The sequence below is a fragment of the Poromitra crassiceps genome (genome assembly GCF_964638095.1).
Source record: "Poromitra crassiceps genome assembly, chromosome: 22".
Classification (NCBI taxonomy): Eukaryota; Metazoa; Chordata; class Actinopteri; order Beryciformes; family Melamphaidae; genus Poromitra; species Poromitra crassiceps.
This window is the reverse complement of record NC_139647.1, coordinates 19,353,205-19,371,850: the sequence shown is the minus strand read 5'-3', so window position 1 is coordinate 19,371,850 and position 18,646 is coordinate 19,353,205. Positions and strand designations below refer to the sequence as shown.

At 42.3% G+C, this 18,646-nt stretch overlaps 1 protein-coding gene across 1 annotated transcript; it reads right to left on the bottom strand.

The window, feature by feature from the left end:
* Positions 1-10,174: 10,174 nt before the first annotated feature.
* On the bottom strand, positions 10,175-18,171 carry LOC310796485 (cardiolipin synthase (CMP-forming)-like). The gene is made up of 7 exons (XM_083658676.1): positions 17,637-18,171; positions 16,590-16,727; positions 14,847-14,976; positions 14,590-14,675; positions 13,452-13,520; positions 12,499-12,590; positions 10,175-10,626 (listed from the first exon to the last, which is right to left on the bottom strand). Exons 1-7 carry the CDS (start codon positions 18,048-18,050, stop codon positions 10,533-10,535), a joined length of 1,023 nt encoding a protein of 340 aa, XP_083514802.1. The 5' UTR covers positions 18,051-18,171; the 3' UTR covers positions 10,175-10,532.
* Between the last annotated feature and the right edge of the window lie 475 nt (positions 18,172-18,646).

Sequence of the window (18,646 nt, the reverse complement as noted above, 5' to 3'; positions counted from 1 at the left end):
AAAGAGAAAATTATAAAGAGAGTATGAGACCGAGTATGAGTGAACGGTTGAAAGAGTGCGTCCTGGTGGCTCACCTGGTAGCACGCGTACCACGGGGGCTCGGTCCTTCATGCGGCCGACGCGGGTTCGAGTCCGACCCGAGGTCCATTTGGCCGCATGTCATCCCCTCTCTCTCTCCCCACCTTTCCTGTCTGCCTACTGTCCTGTCTAATAAAGGCAAAAATAACCTTAAAAAATAAAATAATGGTTAAAAGAAAGTGGCAAACAAGGACACGGTTCTGTAAATGTGTCCTCGTGTGCTGGGTTTAACAATAGGCATTGTACTCAAATTGAGTGGAATTTATGTATATGAAGTGGTTCCAATAAAAGTGCCTGCAGAGCAGCAATGGACAAAATACAAATGCATCTTCCTCACTGGTTTCACAGGGGCGTAGAAGCAAAATTGCAACAAATTCTATACGGCTCAGTGGTTAGTACTGTTGCCTCACAGCAAGAAGGTCCCGGGTTCGAACCCCGGGCCGTCCCAGAGTATTCGTGTTCGTGTGGGTTTTCTCCGGGTGCTCCGGTTTCCTCCCACCATCAAAGACATGTATGTTAGGGTTAATACTCCTGTCAGTGCCCCTGAGCAAGGCACTGGCAAAATAATTGGAGTTGGATGCCGGGCGCTGCACTGCGGCTGCCCACTGCTCCTAGTTCTAGGAAGGTTCCTAGTAGAGGATGGCTCAAATGCAGAGGATGAATTTCCCCATGGGGATAATTAAGCAATATAGCATGAGAGCAAGTGTGTTGTGGCGAATATATCCCGCTGATAAGCTGTTATCCCACGAGGCCGCAGCTTATCAGCGGGATATATACCACAACACCACGCAGCTCGAGTGCTATATTGCTTTTATAAAACGGTTTCCAAGTATAATAATATAATAATAATAATACTATAAGTCCGACTGGCATGGTATTCTGATAGAGTCAGTTGAAACACTACTGTAAGGCGCGTGCGGATGATTTGATTGGATCGTTCTGGAGACTGAAGTTGACATTGGCCAATCCTGGCGCTTGCTGAGAAGCTGAGAGCTTTCTGGAAAGCCGACAGGCAGCTCGAGCGCAGCGCTGCATTCTCAGCGCTTGCTGAGAAGCTGAGTGCTTTCTGCAAAGCCCGACACCAACTAACGTTACGGGGTTAAATGCGGGGTTAAATGTGGGGTTAACAGCCTTTTTTTTGCAAAGAAGACATTAGCCCGCATTTATTCTTGTACAAAACATAATTTTCTGCGAAGTATTAGTAAAGTTATAAGCGAAGATCGATTCACAAGGATCTGACAGCTGTCTCCGCCATTTGTTTTTTTTTAGGTAACCAAAGGCTTTTAGTAAGAGAGTTGCCATGGCAACCAATAACCCATGGCCATGGGTTATTGGACTCGGTTACTGGAATTATACAATGGCTGTGAACCAATCAGATTGTTTGATTTGAGAGAGCCGTTTTATAAATAAAGGATAACTCATCATTGTGACCTGCTCCATCAAAATAAGTCTGATGTTGTGCTGGTGTGTTTGTGTGGAAACGTGATTTTATGAGGAAAATATAGATTTGAGCTGTTTTGGGGTTTCAGCAGATTTGCGTAAAAATAAAGCCTTGGCTTTCATTCTGTGTAAAGATTCTTGTGAAATTTGAATGTTGAATATACTTTTGAAGCTCATAAAGTTAGGGTGAAAAAGAGAACTTAGCTTACTTTTGTCAGATTTTGAGGCCCCTTTTTCTCAAAAACACATTTTGGAAAAAGTCAAGACATACTGTACTGTAAAGGGCTTCATCTCACTCAATCTTTGGAGTACAAAGATCATTTGATATCAGCAGAAAGCTTCTTACAATCTCTTTCCAAGAGGATAACGCTCAAAATGGTTTGAGGGGTCAATGTGACCCTCCTGGGTCACCAGCTCACAGTTGTTGTGTACTAAAATGGCCAATTATATATATTATTATATAAAGGTACATTGATGCATTCCTGAAACAGGAAAGAAATCTCATCCTCTTGAGTTTTTTTGTAAAGGCTGTTGCAGGGACGTGCAGAGAACATTAGAGGGGCAGGGGCTCAAATTCATAAAAGGGCAATTTGAAGGCCAATTTAGGGGTATAACTCATTTTAAATATTCCGATTTTAACCAGATTTAGAGGAATATCTCATTTTAGGATGAGACTTGTCACGGAAAAATAACTCCATAACTGAATAATATTAGTATATAAAAGTTGCATGCTGTTGCAATACTGTTGTGAAATCATTTAAGCATCAATATTTATGTGCTCCTTTTCTCCCTTTAGGTTGTTGTACTACAACAGATAGCAACACAGGCAGAAACATTGAACGATACTGAGTGAGGCTTGTAATATACCATGCATTTTAACCATAATTCTAAAAAGCAAGACAGAAGATTTAGATAAGGTGTATGAGATTGTTTTTTATTTTTTGCTGATTCAACAACACAACATCCCTTTCCAATAGTGTAAAGTAAAAAATATTTTCAAGAGCAACAATTCTGATTTTGTTCCCTATATTTTGGTTATTTATTTATTGGGTGGTTTATTTATTTATGTATTTATTTATTCATTCATTTTTAGGTTCATTTTTGGGTTGGTGCCTTCAGGGGCGGTTTAGAAAAACACTGCTCCATGCAGAGGCCTATTACAAATGGTGCATTCAAGGCCAAGAGAGCTCGGAAAAGGCATTTATCTTTGAATGCTGCCTTCAGTGACGGCATGGAAAGGGCAATTTCCATACAAAGCACCATTAGAAATGCATTCATGGTCAGGAAAGGGCACTTTTTATTTTATTTTTTCATGTGTCTGAGCTGTTTGTTTTGTTCATGTGTTGTTGGAATGAAAATGAAAAATGTATTATAATAATTAAAAAAAAAAGGCACTTTTTACAGACTGAAAAAAAGGCAGGGGCTCAAGCCCCCTTTCATGTCTATGTGTGCACGTGCCTGGGCTGTTGTTATTTTAATACTAGCAAATGGCCTTTGATGTATGCTTTCTCCCCCAAAAATTATTTTGAGTGCCAAATTTGAGCTCTGCTGTAAGACACAAGAACACACACAACACTGCCTACTGGCACACATGAACACAGTCTCAAACACACAATATGCAGGGAAATATCGATTAATTTGCACACGCACATTTTATAAGGCTATAAGACACAAGAACATATGTTCCAAGGTCCACAGTGCGACCTACACACAAACAACCATACATAGATACGACTGTATATATAAGATCAATGATATACTCTTCTAATGCCAACCTTACCAGCATGCAACCTCCTACACACTCCCACTCGCATGCACGTGACACGTGCAGAATCAGAAAGTTGGATTTCACCGCCAGTGGCAATTTTTTAAAATCACAATATCCAATCTCAATATTCAGTAAAAAAAAAAATAGAAATTGTCACTTGGACAGTGCATTAGTTGGCTGTCCCCCGCATCAAAGACCACATGTATAGAAATGTACCACATGTATAGAAAAGTGACACATAGTGCATGCAAGCGACTGCACCACTTAGAAATACATATGCCTTGAATGTACAGTACAGACATATGTACAGATCCCAAACAGAGCATGCAAACGTTGTCTAGATTATTCCAGGGCAAAGGAATGTGAAAACAAAACCAGGACAGTGTGTAGAGACGGAGCAGGTGCCTTGCGTCATACTGTTGTCTAAGAGATGAAGGCTGGCCAGACTCAGATCTACGTCAGAGCTAGTCTCGCAGTGCCAGCCGTAGGAAGCTCGATGACGTCGACGGTGGGTCTGACTACGTGAGACTACGTCAGAGCCTTGCTTCTTAACTAGTTTGCTTATTCTGCCAGCATCCTAGGTCTGAATGTTTCTTCCCTAAAAGTGCGAGGCAGCTGGATTCACGCGAGATCACGATCACACGTCAATTCCACCAATCTATTGGCTTGAATCCCAACAAATCGGCGTCCTATGAGGCAGCTACAGGGGCGGGCTTTGGTGTGACGCCTGTGAGCGCGAACCCGTGATAGACAGATGGTTCATCCAATCATCACCAGGTATTTTTTGAAAGTGCCTGACGTTTGAAACGGTTTCCCGAGCGACTCATTCCCAGATGGCTATGTGAAAACAAACCATCAGGCAGCGTCAGGCTATTTCAGAAGTGCAGAATGTTACATACTTTCAGTCAGTAGGGTTAGGTCCAGTGTCTAGATCTGCATACATCTAGTCTAGTCTAGTTTAGGCTGTAACGTATATAGCCCTTTGTCAGTCAAGTCTCAAACGGCTTTACATACCATCCATAATATACTATATACATGCAGGGACGTGCAGAGAACATTAGAGGGGCAGGGGCTCAAATTCATAAAAGGGCACTACAGCCCTGAGGGCGGCGGCGGAAATTTGAGGCAATTTGAAGGCCAATTTAGGGGTATAACTCATTTTAAATATTCCGATTTTAACCAGATTTAGAGGAATATCTCATTTTAGGATGAGACTTTGACAAACATACATACCTGATTCACGTTGACTGACTGATATATCTGTCAGACTGTGTGCGCCTGTGCTGCTGCTGTCCGTCTGCATGGTTGCTCTGGCTGAGTGGAGTGCGCACTGCTGGAGTGGGTGGGGAAGGACCACGTGCGTTTTTGGGTTGGTGCCTTCAGGGGCGGTTTAGAAAAACACTGCTCCATGCAGAGGCCTATTACAAATGGTGCATTCAAGGCCAAGAGAGCTCAGAAAAGGCATTTCTCTTTGAATGCTGCCTTCAGTGATGGCATGGAAAGGGCAATTTCCATACAAAGCATCATTAGAAATGCATTCATGGTCAGGAAAGGGCCCTTTTTATTTTATTTTTTCATGTGTCTGAGCTGTTTGTTTTGTTCATGTGTTGTTGGAATGAAAATGAAAAATGTATTATAATAAAAAAAGAAAAAAAGAAAAAAAAAAAAGCACTTTTTACAGACTGAAAAAAAGGCAGGGGCTCAAGCCCCCTTTCATGTCTATGTGTGCACGTGCCTGTATACATGATACATTATACATACTGTATAAATTCTGTATACATATGTATCCTATTCTTCCCATACTATACATACTTCATATACACTGTGGTGGTAACAACATCATTCGAACATCCAAACTCCCCAATTTGTGTCAGTTTTGGTTCAGGCATTAAGATTCCTTCCTCAATCTTTTGTCACAATAACGATTTAAACCTGGATGTCATAATTTAATCATATTTTAGAACTTGTGAGACTCGACCAACACACATGCGTGAATCCACTGGCAGGCACACATACACACTACAAACGTTTCCACATACGCACCAATCGCACACGCACACATACCCGCATAATACACTTGCTTACGCAAACGAACACACAGAAGACATAAGAAACTCCTACTGCCCACACACTGGCACTCGCACAGACACACAAGCGCGCACGCACGCATGCACACACGCGCACACACACGCACACAAATCTCCACCAGCAGATCAATGTGCAGGCAGCTTATATAAGTGAGAGTGGGAGGCGGAAAGCTATTTTGGGACCAGAAAGAAGCAAGTGTGCGTGTGTGCACGCGCATGTGTGTGTGGCTATTGTATCTATATCGATTTGTGTGTGTGTGTGTGTGTGTGTGTGTGTGTGTGTGTGTCTGTGTGTAGGACTAAGCCACTAAGGTATGTATCCATAAGCACTCTGATTCAGTGGGTTTCATAACCAGTCAAGTTTGAAGTGAAGTTTGACTGGAAACCTCTGGCAGCTTAAAGAGCCTCTGTGCCGACGATCCGCACAGTCGCACCCTGGGGCTTCTTGTGGAAGTTTTCAAAGTCCCCGATTCCACAGAGCTGTGCAACGACTGGAAAATACCTACAGGTTCACTTCTTATAACCATAGACATATCGAACGCACCCAGAGTGTCATACCTACAGGTTCACTTCTTATAACCATAGACATATCGAACGCACCCAGAGTGTCATACCTACAGGTTCACTTCTTATAACCATAGACATATCGAACGCACCCAGAGTGTCATACCTACAGGTTCACTTCTTATAACCATAGACATATCGAACGCACCCAGAGTGTCATACCTACAGGTTCACTTCTTATAACCATAGACATATCGAACACACCCAGAGTGTCATACCTACAGGTTCACTTCTTATAACCATAGACATATCAAACGCACCCAGAGTGCCATACCTACAGGTTCACTTCTTATAACCATAGACATATCGAACGCACCCAGAGTGTCATACCTACAGGTTCACTTCTTATAACCATAGACATATCGAACACACCCAGAGTCATACCTACAGGTTCACTTCTTATAACCATAGACATATCGAACGCACCCAGAGTGTCATACCTACAGGTTCACTTCTTATAACCATAGACATATCGAACGCACCCAGAGTGTCATACCTACAGGTTCACTTCTTATAACCATAGACATATCGAACGCACCCAGAGTGTCATACCTACAGGTTCACTTCTTATAACCATAGACATATCGAACACACCCAGAGTGTCATACCTACAGGTTCACTTCTTATAACCATAGACATATCGAACGCACCCAGAGTGTCATACCTACAGGTTCACTTCTTATAACCATAGACATATCGAACGCACCCAGAGTGTCATACCTACAGGTTCACTTCTTATAACCATAGACATATCAAACGCACCCAGAGTGTCATACCTACAGGTTCACTTCTTATAACCAGACATATCGAACGCATCCAGAGTGCCACAGCATCAGCATCTGTCTATTCTGCATAGCTGTGATAAACGTGGCTAAATGCAGTTTTGATTCAAAATGGATCGATGATGTACGTGACAGAAATACTTTTTTTTTTGTCTTGTGGATTTTTTCATATCAAGGACCCTCTTATGTAGTGCACATTCAGCCCACGGACCTCCATTTGACCCAAATCATATTTTTATTGTTAGATACATTTTGTCCAGAATTCCACAACTATCTGTATTTTAGGCAGAGAAATAACAGTGAAACTATGACCAAAATAATCTAAATTTCTTCGACATTCTCTAATTATATTAACTTCTTGTAAATTGAAGGCCATTGCTGGGGACACCCTGGAACCACCTCAAGGACCCCTGACCCCACATTGAGAACCACCGTTCATTGTAAATTTCAAGATGTCTTGTTTTTAATATAAATTGTTTTGAGTGCATAATTGATGAGCAAATTGCTTCCAAACTGTGTACTGTTGTTTCCCACCCAGGCACTACAGATGACTTCAATTCTGGCACCCATGGGTGCCCCTCCTACCACTTTCTCATTCCAACCCCCTCCCAAAAAACCCTTGCATTCCCCGAAATCTCCATTCCAAAACACGGTATTTCAAGTCAACATTATTTTCTCAAAGATCACCAAGTTATAATTTAATCTTCAGATATAAACCTTTACTACCACGGGTGTTAGCAGTCTGATCAAGTCTACCATCTGGTTTTGGCATTTGTATGCTGTGACATTGTCCTCCTCCATGGCCAACGTTGGTCTCACTTCAGGCTCAGTAAAAGGTAAGAAAGTCTCTCCTGTGACGCTGCAGAGCTTTCTTTAGCTTAGCACTGAGGAGAAGAAGATCCTTTCAGTTGACGCAAAGGTTAGCAGCAGCCAGAGGGGCTGTGCCGAGATCAGCATACAGATCCAAAAGTTTGTGTCTTTGTTCATGTGATTCGGCTTGTCTGTGGGTTCTGGTGGAAAGCTAGTCTGTGAAGGGAAATTCAGCTGCTCTCGCCTCCCTCACAGAATGCATCAATGTTATAAGGATTATTTTACAGGTTCTGTTCTGGCAGCCACTCTACTGTATATAGGCCTACTCTAACCCTACTGTATATAGGCCTACTCTAACACTACTGTATATAGGCCTACTCTAACACTACTGTATGCATTCTCAATATGCTCATGTTCTCAATTGAAAATCAAAGCTATATATAAAAGTAATAGTCGTCAATTTCAGGAAAACTGTCTTGGAGGCGGATCTGTATTCTGTTTTATTTAAATAGTTTTGTTGTACTGTTCCTCTTGTACTTATAGAGTAACAGCTGCGTTCTTTCTTCTTCCTTTGCTTGAATTAACACCAGTTCCCACCTACCCTCAGCTCCTCCTGACTTTACTCTCCAATCTGTTTAAATGCTAAAGTGAGTCTATAATTTGCAAAATTGTTTGACACCATGTTTAACTCCTTGGTCAATTCGTTTTGAAGCCATTTTCTCAATTGTGGATTTGGTAGAGCATGCTGTACCATATGTTGAATCGTAAACTCTAAGTATGTTGTCATACACTATGGTACAATTCATATTGGTTGAACCAGTATGAGTTTTTTGAAGGATGATACTGATATTCATGGTCTTTGAATGTGACATTTAAAAAAAAAAATTTAACAAACAATGATTCGGTGTATTCTCAGATGCTCATCTATCTTGACAAGTTGTCATGGTATCAATCCAGAAGGTCGGTGGTTCGATCCCCGGCTCCTCCAGTCTGCATGTCAAAGTGTCCTTGGGCAAGACACTGAACCCCAAGTTGCTCCCGATGGCTGTGCTGCCAGCACCCTGCGTGGCAGCTTGCAGCCTTCGGTGTGTGAATGGGTGAATGTAGGCACATTGTAAAGCGCTTTGGATAAAAGCGCTATATAAATGCAGTCCATTTGACCATTTACCAAGGTAGAAGAGAATCTGAAACAGCTCTTTAGGGCACAGTGACCCAATGCGCCTATTGGGTCACTTATTCAATAGTAGGAAAACTCTGGGGCAAATGATGGCCATTAAATGAAGAATTAATTTCATTACACCTCCAATTGGCAGTGAACAGCATGACTCCTCGTTATCCGATGTTCAAGTCCAATATCTCCCCATTCATGTCTGACCCGACACACACGCAACGACATGACATGCTTTCCTCTCTATGTGCTGCTGACCTGACACGTCTGCATCCTGCCTCCATGGTGATGCCGGTGGACGAGGCCTCTGCTGTCTGGCGTTTGGTGTCAAAGGATCTTCAGTTTCTCTCTGCTTCTTCCATCTAGTGGCTGAGAGAGGCTTTACAGGAGGTTCAAGGTGACCCAGCAGAATTGCACAGAACTAAGGAGATATACTCTGAGGTGGAACAACAAAGAGGGTAATGCACAGCTGATGATTTGGTTTCATTGGCTATGGCTAGATCAAATGTATTGGCTACTACAAACTTCTACATCATTGTCAAGGAATGCCCCCCCTCCCCCATATAGAACTTTGCAACAATAATGTATAGACTAACAACAATTAATGTTAAATGTAACTTGATTTAAAGATGATAAAAACAAATACATCGTAGCTTACTGCTAATGTACAGACCTAGCACTACATTTCTTTGCCTTGCCTGAGGCGCCTTCGCTGCACGGCCACAGGAGCACAGCATCCAGTCAACAATGGCACCCAACCAGCAGGGGGCATTCAGGGTTGCGTGGTAGTATGCCATTGACTGCACACAGTAGGCAAGGCAAATAAATGTATGTATAGACCTTGAAAATACAATAGTGGTTAATAGATATATAACCATATAATGGTTTATAGATTAATTATGCACTGTGTAAATGCTACATTAGAGCAATTGCATTTGGAGAAAATGTAAATTATGCCATTTATTGATTGTATTGTAATGGTGGTTGGTAGATTTGAGTTCTAGCCATTGACATATATCTAGCACAGGTTTTATCACAACTATTTGGGAGAAAAACACCAATGGCACTGTTTTTTTCTAGGCAAAGTAAGGTAAAGTATTTTTACATTTCATTTTTGTTGACAGTTTGTTTTTTGTTGACAGTGGTGCTGATGCTGCATGTGAGAAATGAATCCGAGTAGTAAATGCCTTAATCTTGGCCTGTGCTGAGCCCTTCTGGTGATCTGCTGCAACTACAGTTTTGGACTAGCTGATGCCAATGAATGAATTTTGTGAACTGCTGCTGTGGATTGCTGGTAGCATGTCAGCCTTTATTTTATTTTATTATCCCCATATGATCTGATCTCATCTGTTCATTGCCGATTTAACATAGAGTATCTATTAGATTTGTAAACATCTCACATTCTTTTCCTGTAGAAATATCACCCTTTATACACATGCAGGCAGATACAAACATTGTATACACCAAAGGAGATTCTTTTTGTTTTAATCATAAAGCATTGGTTTACAAAAATTACAATCATTTGACAATGATTTGGTGGGCATACTGTAGCAACCTCTGAATTGAAAAATAAAGAAATGAACAATAAAAGCTTGTGCAGACTGCCTGATGTGTGTTTGCCGTTTGTATCTGTGTGTGTCTCTAGTCCAGAGCCGTGGCAGAGCTGTAAGTTGCTTGTGTAGTGCTGCAGTATACCATTTGTTGCTGTGTCTCATTGTCATAGCGACTCAATGTGGTTGTGACAGCTACTTGGTTGTCATGGCACCTTAGTGTGACTGCAGCGGCTATTCGGTGCCTTTCGTTACGCTTTCTGGGGTGTTTCCTGGTGTGGTTTGTCATGGTGATTTGGTGTTCAGCACCTCGACAGTCTTGCGGCCGTAGTGCCAGTAGCTGTAGCCTGATGCTGCTGTAGTCACTGCTGTAACGTACCTACAATGCAAAACATGATATAATTTAGACAACAAGCATGGATCATTGTGAGGAATGATAAATGTTGATCCAAAGCGTGTCCATTTGTCGGTGGAAATTCAATTAAAGCAGATATGGAGGCTGTGACAACTCTGACAATTAACTGTGTGTAAATATCTAAATAACAACTCGACAAAAAAGACAGCTGAAGAGTGTGTGTGTAGGTCTATTGAGCAATACCATGTAAACCTGAATAGCCTGATGATAGATTGGTTTTCAGCTTTAGTTTTATGTGACACAGTAACCTATCTCTGTTTTAGCACTAGTCTCTCTCCTCCAAAACACTGAGGTGTAGCTTGAAAAGTCAACTCAGTTAACCTGATAAAAACTAGCCAGGAAACAAGCAACCGATGTTAAACATCAACATGTGACTAGTTAACAAGCTGACAGTATCTAAACTCCAAATGGATCAGATGTATTTGTAGCTAAATGCTTAGTTCCCGGGCCCTTTAGGTCTGTTGAGACAGAAGTCCAGTCTGCTGTTGACAGCTATTGTTGCTCAAGAGTTGTAGACCTCCAATATGGCTGCCAAAGAGAGAGTTACATCATCTGAAAGCCCTCTACTTCCAAATACTAGTATGATTCAGATTCAGATTCATTTATCAAAGGAAGACTCTGCCCATTTTCAACCAGCTTTGTATCATTAGAACATCAGTAATATATCAGAAAACTGTAAACTGTTTTGAAGTCTGTCATTTAATTTGACAGTTATTGAGTGTTAAAGTGTGGACCAGTGACATCACTGGTCCACACTAACTCAAATGAATAACTCATTAACTCAAATCAACTCTCAATAACTGTCAAACTAGATGAATGATGAATAGTTTGACTGTTATTGAGAGTTGATTTGAGTTACTGACTCAAATAACTGTCAAATTAAATGACAGACTTCAAAACCGTTTACAGTTTTCTGATATACTACTGATGTTCTAATGATACAAAGCTGGTTGAAAATGGGCGGGGTGTTCCTTTAAGAACTGCACAACAAAGTCGGCAGAATTTGCTTTCGGTACAGCAATTGTTAAGCACATGAATATTGTGGCAGCATAAGACATTACAGTACACAGACATATGGCACCATAAATACAGAACATTCAACATATACATTGCTGGAGAGGTATACAGTGAGGTTTCAGAGGTGAGTGGAGTTCAGAAACCTGATGGCAGTGGGGAAAAAACTGTTTTTGAATCGAGTTGTTTTGGTGGAAATTGATCTGTAGCGCCGTCCAGAGGGCAACAGTTGGAACAGGTGATTGGCTGGGTGAGATGGGTCAGAAACTATTTTTTGTGCTCGTGTGATTGTCCGTTTATGGTAGAGAGTGTCTAGTGATGGGAGTGGGGTACCTATGATTTTTGAAGCTTTTTTTATTATTCGTTGGAGTTTGTTGCGTGAGTTACTGTCCAGATTGCCGTACCAGACGGTTATGGATGAGGTGAGGATGCTTTCAAGGATGGCTGTATAGAACTGGAGGAGCAGATTGCATTTTACTTTGATTTTTTTTCTAATACTGTATTGAAGTTATAATTTCTCCCCAAACATGCCAGTTTCCTGATGACCTTAAAACTAAAAATACAGAATTCAAAATAAAGCCGGTCTCTATAAAGTGTGAGGGCAAATACATGGCGGTCTGCAATGGACACTGGATCAACATCCATCTACTTGTCAGAGATACAACCTTTTGTTAACAGCTGCTGTAAAGTGCTGCTCACCGCAGGCTAAATGATCCAAAATGAAGTCATGGCGGAATTGTGGATGTTATCATAGTGACTAACTATTATTTGGGAGTGGCTAACTGTGAATGTGTGTGTGTATATGTAAAATGTTTGTTATACCATAGGCACTGCAACAGCACACTGTCTGTATATTGGAAGACTGGGGCCGCCAGGGAAGCTGCTACCAGAAGGAGCTGGATGGCCGTGTTCGCCTACACACACACACACACACACACACACACACACAGTACAGTACAAGTAGTGAAACGTCAGAGATAGTGTGGAGACAGTGGTATTGCTGCTGAGGACAGGATAGAGTAGGATTTCTGTGAGGTCATGTGAGACTAAATGTTGAGAGATGTGTGTGAAAATTATATATATATACACATATATACATTATATATATGTGTATGTATTTAAATGAAAAACTGAAAGCTTTATGGGGGAAAATACTGAAATATAGTGTGAGTGTGGTTGAGATGAAATCAAATCAATTACTGTATTCTATTAGATCCTAACTAATGGATGCATATAATAGTAAAATGTTCTCTAACACTACCTAAATTATTAATACAACTGGGTACAAGGCTATATGAAGAAAGATGAATAGTACGACTAATAACGATAACAGAAAATACGAAAAAAAAGTACATGGATCATAAGATAGATTCATCAGGATTGGGTGAGATGTCATCTTTAATTTTAAACAAATATTCAGATTACCGGTAACTCTTTTTTTATGGGGCTTGAGACAGACAACCCGTCCTTGAGGTCAAACAGAAAATTGACCCTGGGTGCTTCTAAAGAAAGCAGAATGGATATTGGCATTCTGAATTTTTATCATTTGCAATTCTTTTGCCCCATGCACCATCATTTTTCAATCTTTCAGTTAAGAGAAAAAATTATAGTTCCAAAATGATCTTCTGTGCGGGAAGGCTGTGTACTTGCTAAGTCTCCACTCTAGTATAGCACAAATCCAAATGCTATTTAAAGCAGAGCATAGTGTGCGGCTGTGTGTGTGCGTGTGTGCGTGCGTGCGTGTGTGCGTGTGTGCGCGTGCGTGCGTCTCTCACCTTGCTGAAGAGTGTGGGTTTGAGCTGGGCTGTGGTGTAGCAGGGGTTGAAAAACTTACTGAGGGTCACCTGCGGAGAGATTCCGGGAGAGGCGGAGACAGAGAGTTTCAAAGTATTTTAATTTTCTTCACAAAGATATGATATGGGACGGGTATCGAAAAGCGGTTCTAAATTGTTACTGGTTCCTGATTGGTCGGTACCAAAATATCAATAAGCTTCTGGACAAATCGGTATCGGTATTTATGTAACGTTAATTCATTCTAACCGTCCATTATTGGTGATGAAGCTGCCAGCATCAGGCAAATACTGCTTAACTGCATGTTTACGTTCTGTACTCTACACTCCTGTCTAGCGGTGGGGATTCAGACCTGGGAAGGACCCGGACCCTATTACAAATTTCTCAAAACCCGAAAATCAATAGGGTCCGAGCTTATCAAATATCATAATCTTGCTTCTGACTCAGCCCAGTCTTAGTGCAATTAAGTATCACTCCAGCACTTTGGCTCATTGGTACAGGCTCTTATTGTAGTATTTTTTGATGTGCTGATGTTAATTGTTTAATTGTTTGATGTTGTGTTGTTGTTGTGGGTTTTTTTTACTGTGTGTTTTTATTGGACCTTGTGTCTGCTAATAAAGATTGACTGATTGATTGATTGATTGATTGATATTCGATACTGCTATTGAGACTAGCAGGTCCTGGCTAATAACGTAACATTATGTCTCTAGAGGTGAGAGCCATGTGATTTTCAAATCACTGGTGCACAAGCGTACAATACATCGATTGTCTAAAGTTTTTGAATTCAATTTAATTGCTTGCAAACCACCGTTAAACTGAACAAAGAAGAATGGAATTGTCTCACTCCCTCGTTGGCTTCATTTCTCATGTGGTCAATTGGTTGCTTGCTGGGATGGCTGAACGTGCAAAGCGGTAAACAACATCATTTAGGAGACGGGGTACTAGGCAGACTCAGAGACAGAAGCAGAGACAGATGCAGCGTGTTTTGAAACAGTTAAAGGTTCCGGTATTCATATTTGAAGAAGAAGAGAAGAGGAAGAAGATTTGATTAGTTTAACGTGTGTTTGTTTGTGTGTGTGTGTGTAATGTATGCGTATCTACGTATACATATACATGACTTACCGGTGGAGGTACAGTCTTGTATCTGACCCAGAAGACGGCAGCTATCAAACCAATGTCTCTGAAAATCACCAGAGCTGTCAATGGAGCTGAAACACAGAAAATGAATAATAAATAACTGCGTAATATTATGATCATAACTATTACTGTCCAGTGAAATACAATAAGGTGAAAAAATAAGTGGTTGTTTAATGGCTCATCCAATGTGAAAAATGCAAAACAACACGCACACAAACATACACACACACACACACACCTACCTGGTATGAGTTCAGCATAGGTGAGGCTGACATATAAAACGCTGATGAGGATCTTATCAGCCAATGGGTCGAGAGCACTGCCCAACGCCGACTTCTGAGTGGGCCATGTTCTGGCAATGTAACCGTCCAACTGAGAGAGACAGAGACAGACACAATGTAACCGTCCAACTGAGAGAGACAGAGACAGACACAATGTAACCGTCCAACTGAGAGAGACAGAGACAGACACAATGTAACCGTCCAACTGAGAGAGACAGAGGCAGACACAATGTAACCGTCCAACTGAGAGAGACAGAGACAGACACAATGTAACCGTCCAACTGAGAGAGACAGAGACAGACACAATGTAACAGTCCAACTGAGAGAGACAGAGACAGACACAATGTAACTGTCCAACTCAGATAGACCGAGGCAGATACAATGTAAGCATCCAACTGTGAGAGACAGAGACAGACACAATGTAACTGTCCAACTCAGATAGACCGAGGCAGATACAATGTAAGCATCCAACTGTGAGAGACAGAGACAGACACAATGTAACTGTCCAACTCAGATAGACCGAGGCAGATACAATGTAACTGTCCAACTGTGAGAGACAGAGACAGACACAATGTAACTGTCCAACTGAGAGAGACAGACTATACCAGGGATTTTGTTTACAACAGCTTTCCAGCACAAAGGTCTATCTAGGGCAAATGTGATTATCTGAAAGTTTTATTATAAGTGAGTGTGCTGAAATGTCCACTGTGCTCAAGTTATCAGGGCATTATTGGGGGACAACATGATGATATTGATATTATCTCTGACAAGCGAACGCACATGCACACACACACACACACACACACACACACACACACACACACACACACACACGTATGATAATTATTTTAATCTGGGCTATTTTAGTGTCTACATACTGTACTAGCAGGGTTGCATGCCATTAACTTGACATTCAGTCAGTTAAAAATAATAGAGCAATATATTCACCTTATTCTTTGCCCATACAAGGACGCATGACGTCATTTTGTAATCGTCTTTCCGGTTTTAGACACGGAAGTAGATTACGCCTACCGTAGCCATTTTTAGACTTGCAAAAAAGCTGTTTTCAAGCAAAAAAAAAAAAACTTTTAAAGTTTTAATATTTTTCGGGTGAGAAAGTAACATACATGTATATGTGACCAGTTTATCAGAATAACGCCTATTGGAAATATTTAACGAGCAGCGAGGACTGGGAGCGCTGGCTGTGCTGACACCGGTCGGACAGCTATCTGTCAAACCCTACTGTAGTTAGGCTACTGGCAGTGAGTAAACACTGTCGACGTGCTTTTGTAACTAACGTTAAATGCCGACCGGGTACAGCCATCGGCTCCTCGCAGCAGTAACGCTATGAACATGTAACTGAAGTTGGCCGCAGTGTGTAGCTTAATTCTGAATGTTGCCAAACTTCATTCATTATTATAGTGACGTTTTGTTTTGAAATTGGTCGCCAACTAGCGCTGAACCGGAAGAACAAATACTATTGCGTGTAACGCGGAAGAGAGAAAAAGTGGGCGTGGTGAATAAGGTGAATAGAGCAACTGCTACTAAAAGAGCATTCATTCCCCATCACTCCATAGTTTCAATGTGACGACCTTCTCAAGCTAAAAGCATCGGAAACGTGAAGAAGTCCCCCTGCTGAGAATAGAGATGAATTAAGATGAACAACTGTTTTAGTATGTACTTGTGTGTCAGAGTGTGTATTACCAGGTCAGTAGCTCCAGCCAGTGTGAACAGAGCTAGACTGAGGTGAAAGTGCTGCTGGATGATCAGGTGAGCCAGGAACGGAGCCAACACAATACGACACACGCACAACAGGTTAGGTATCGTCCACGGGTTCTCATACTGTAGAAAAAAGATGACATTAGTCAGTTATATATATATATATATATATATATATATATATATATATATAGAGAGAGAGAGAGAGAGAGAGAGAGAGAGAGAGAGAGAGAGAGAGATAACGATAAGTCTCATTTAAGTCTTGATTTTACAGGGATAACACAGACCACAATACATAAGCAGTCAGACATACAGGTAAACAAACATTCGGACAGGTAGGTAAACAGTCAGTCAGACTTGAGACAGACAGTCAGTCAGTCAGTCAGACAGACAGACAGACAGAGGTAAACAGTCAGTCAGTCAGACAGACAGACATAAACAGTCAGTCAGACAGACAGACAGACAGACAGACAGAGGTAAACAGTCAGTCAGTCAGGCAGACAGAGGTAAACAGTCAGACAGACAGACAGACAGACAGACAGAGGTAGTCAGTCAGTCAGTCAGACAGACAGACAGAGGTAGTCAGTCAGTCAGTCAGAGGTAAACAGTCAGTCAGTCAGACAGAGGTAAACAGTCAGTCAGTCAGTCAGACAGAGGTAAACAGTCAGTCAGTCAGACAGAGGTAAACAGTCAGTCAGTCAGTCAGACAGAGGTAAACAGTCAGTCAGTCAGACAGAGGTAAACAGTCAGTCAGTCAGTCAGACAGAGGTAAACAGTCAGTCAGTCAGACAGACAGAGGTAGTCAGTCAGTCAGACAGAGGTAAACAGTCAGTCAGTCAGTCAGTCAGAGGTAAACAGTCAGTCAGTCAGACAGACAGACAGACAGACAGAGGTAGTCAGTCAGTCAGACAGACAGACAGACAGAGGTAAACAGTCAGTCAGACAGACAGACAGAGGTAAACAGTCAGTCAGTCAGTCAGTCAGACAGACAGACAGACAGGTACACATTCAGTCAGACAGCTCTTTACTTACCAGTTCTTTGAATTTAAACAGGCCCTCTCCCGGTACCGACCCGGCTTCAGTGCTGTCCGTTGGCGGCGAGCCTCCGGGCCCGGGAGGCTCCCGGGGCTTTCCGCTGCACAGCCCGCGCGCCCCGGGCAACAGCAGACAGCTGGCTACCGACCTCGGGTGACCTCCCCGGTAAAGGGAGAAGGTTCCGTGCGCGTGCCAGGGTCCCGGTGTGACCTCTGGGATGATTGTGCTCCAGCACGAGCCGCGGCGCAGATTGACTGTGAAGGGGCACGAGCCCGGAGTGACCGGTGTGTGTGTGTTCCGCCATGACGCAGACTCGAGCCCACACACACTCGCGGAGCGGGCGGCCAGCAAACAGCGCACGCCGCGCGGACATAGCGAGACGTGACTCTTTCTAAAACACATAAACAACATGGCAACCTCTCCGTTACCGACCCGCTGGCCTCGTGCTGTCCACTCCCGTTAACATGTTTAAGGTTTCGTTTCTGACGTTCAGGACCGAGCAAACAGCAGCTCCAGCCAGCAGGCTGCCATGTTGCCGTATTCCGATACGTGTGCGTTACGGCGTCGTAAAATTGCCACTGTCGTCAAACCTCGCGTCACCAGGCTCTTCTCGGCGAGAAAGACGCCCTCCGTTCACAAGTGATTTTGTCACCCTGCCTGGTTCCGGCCTAGAGCCCGCCCTAGACAGGAAGTAACAGCGGAAATAAAACGGCAAACAAAACAAAAGATGGACATACCGAACAAAGTTTTTGAAGAAGTTCTTGTAGAAACATCAACTTGTGTTGTTGTTCTTTTCAGGCTCTAGCTAATGTAACCTCGCTGCGTCAAGCTAACGGCAACAAAGACGTTTCTTGGCACACTTATTTCCGGTTCCTTGGTTTACGCCCCCATGACAAAAAGCGGGGTGAAAGGTGCCTCAGCCTGGCCTCAGCACTGTGATGTGTCCCCCCCAAGGCTGTGTTCCGATCAGCTAGCAGTCCACTTCGCTGGGAATATTCCAGCGTAGT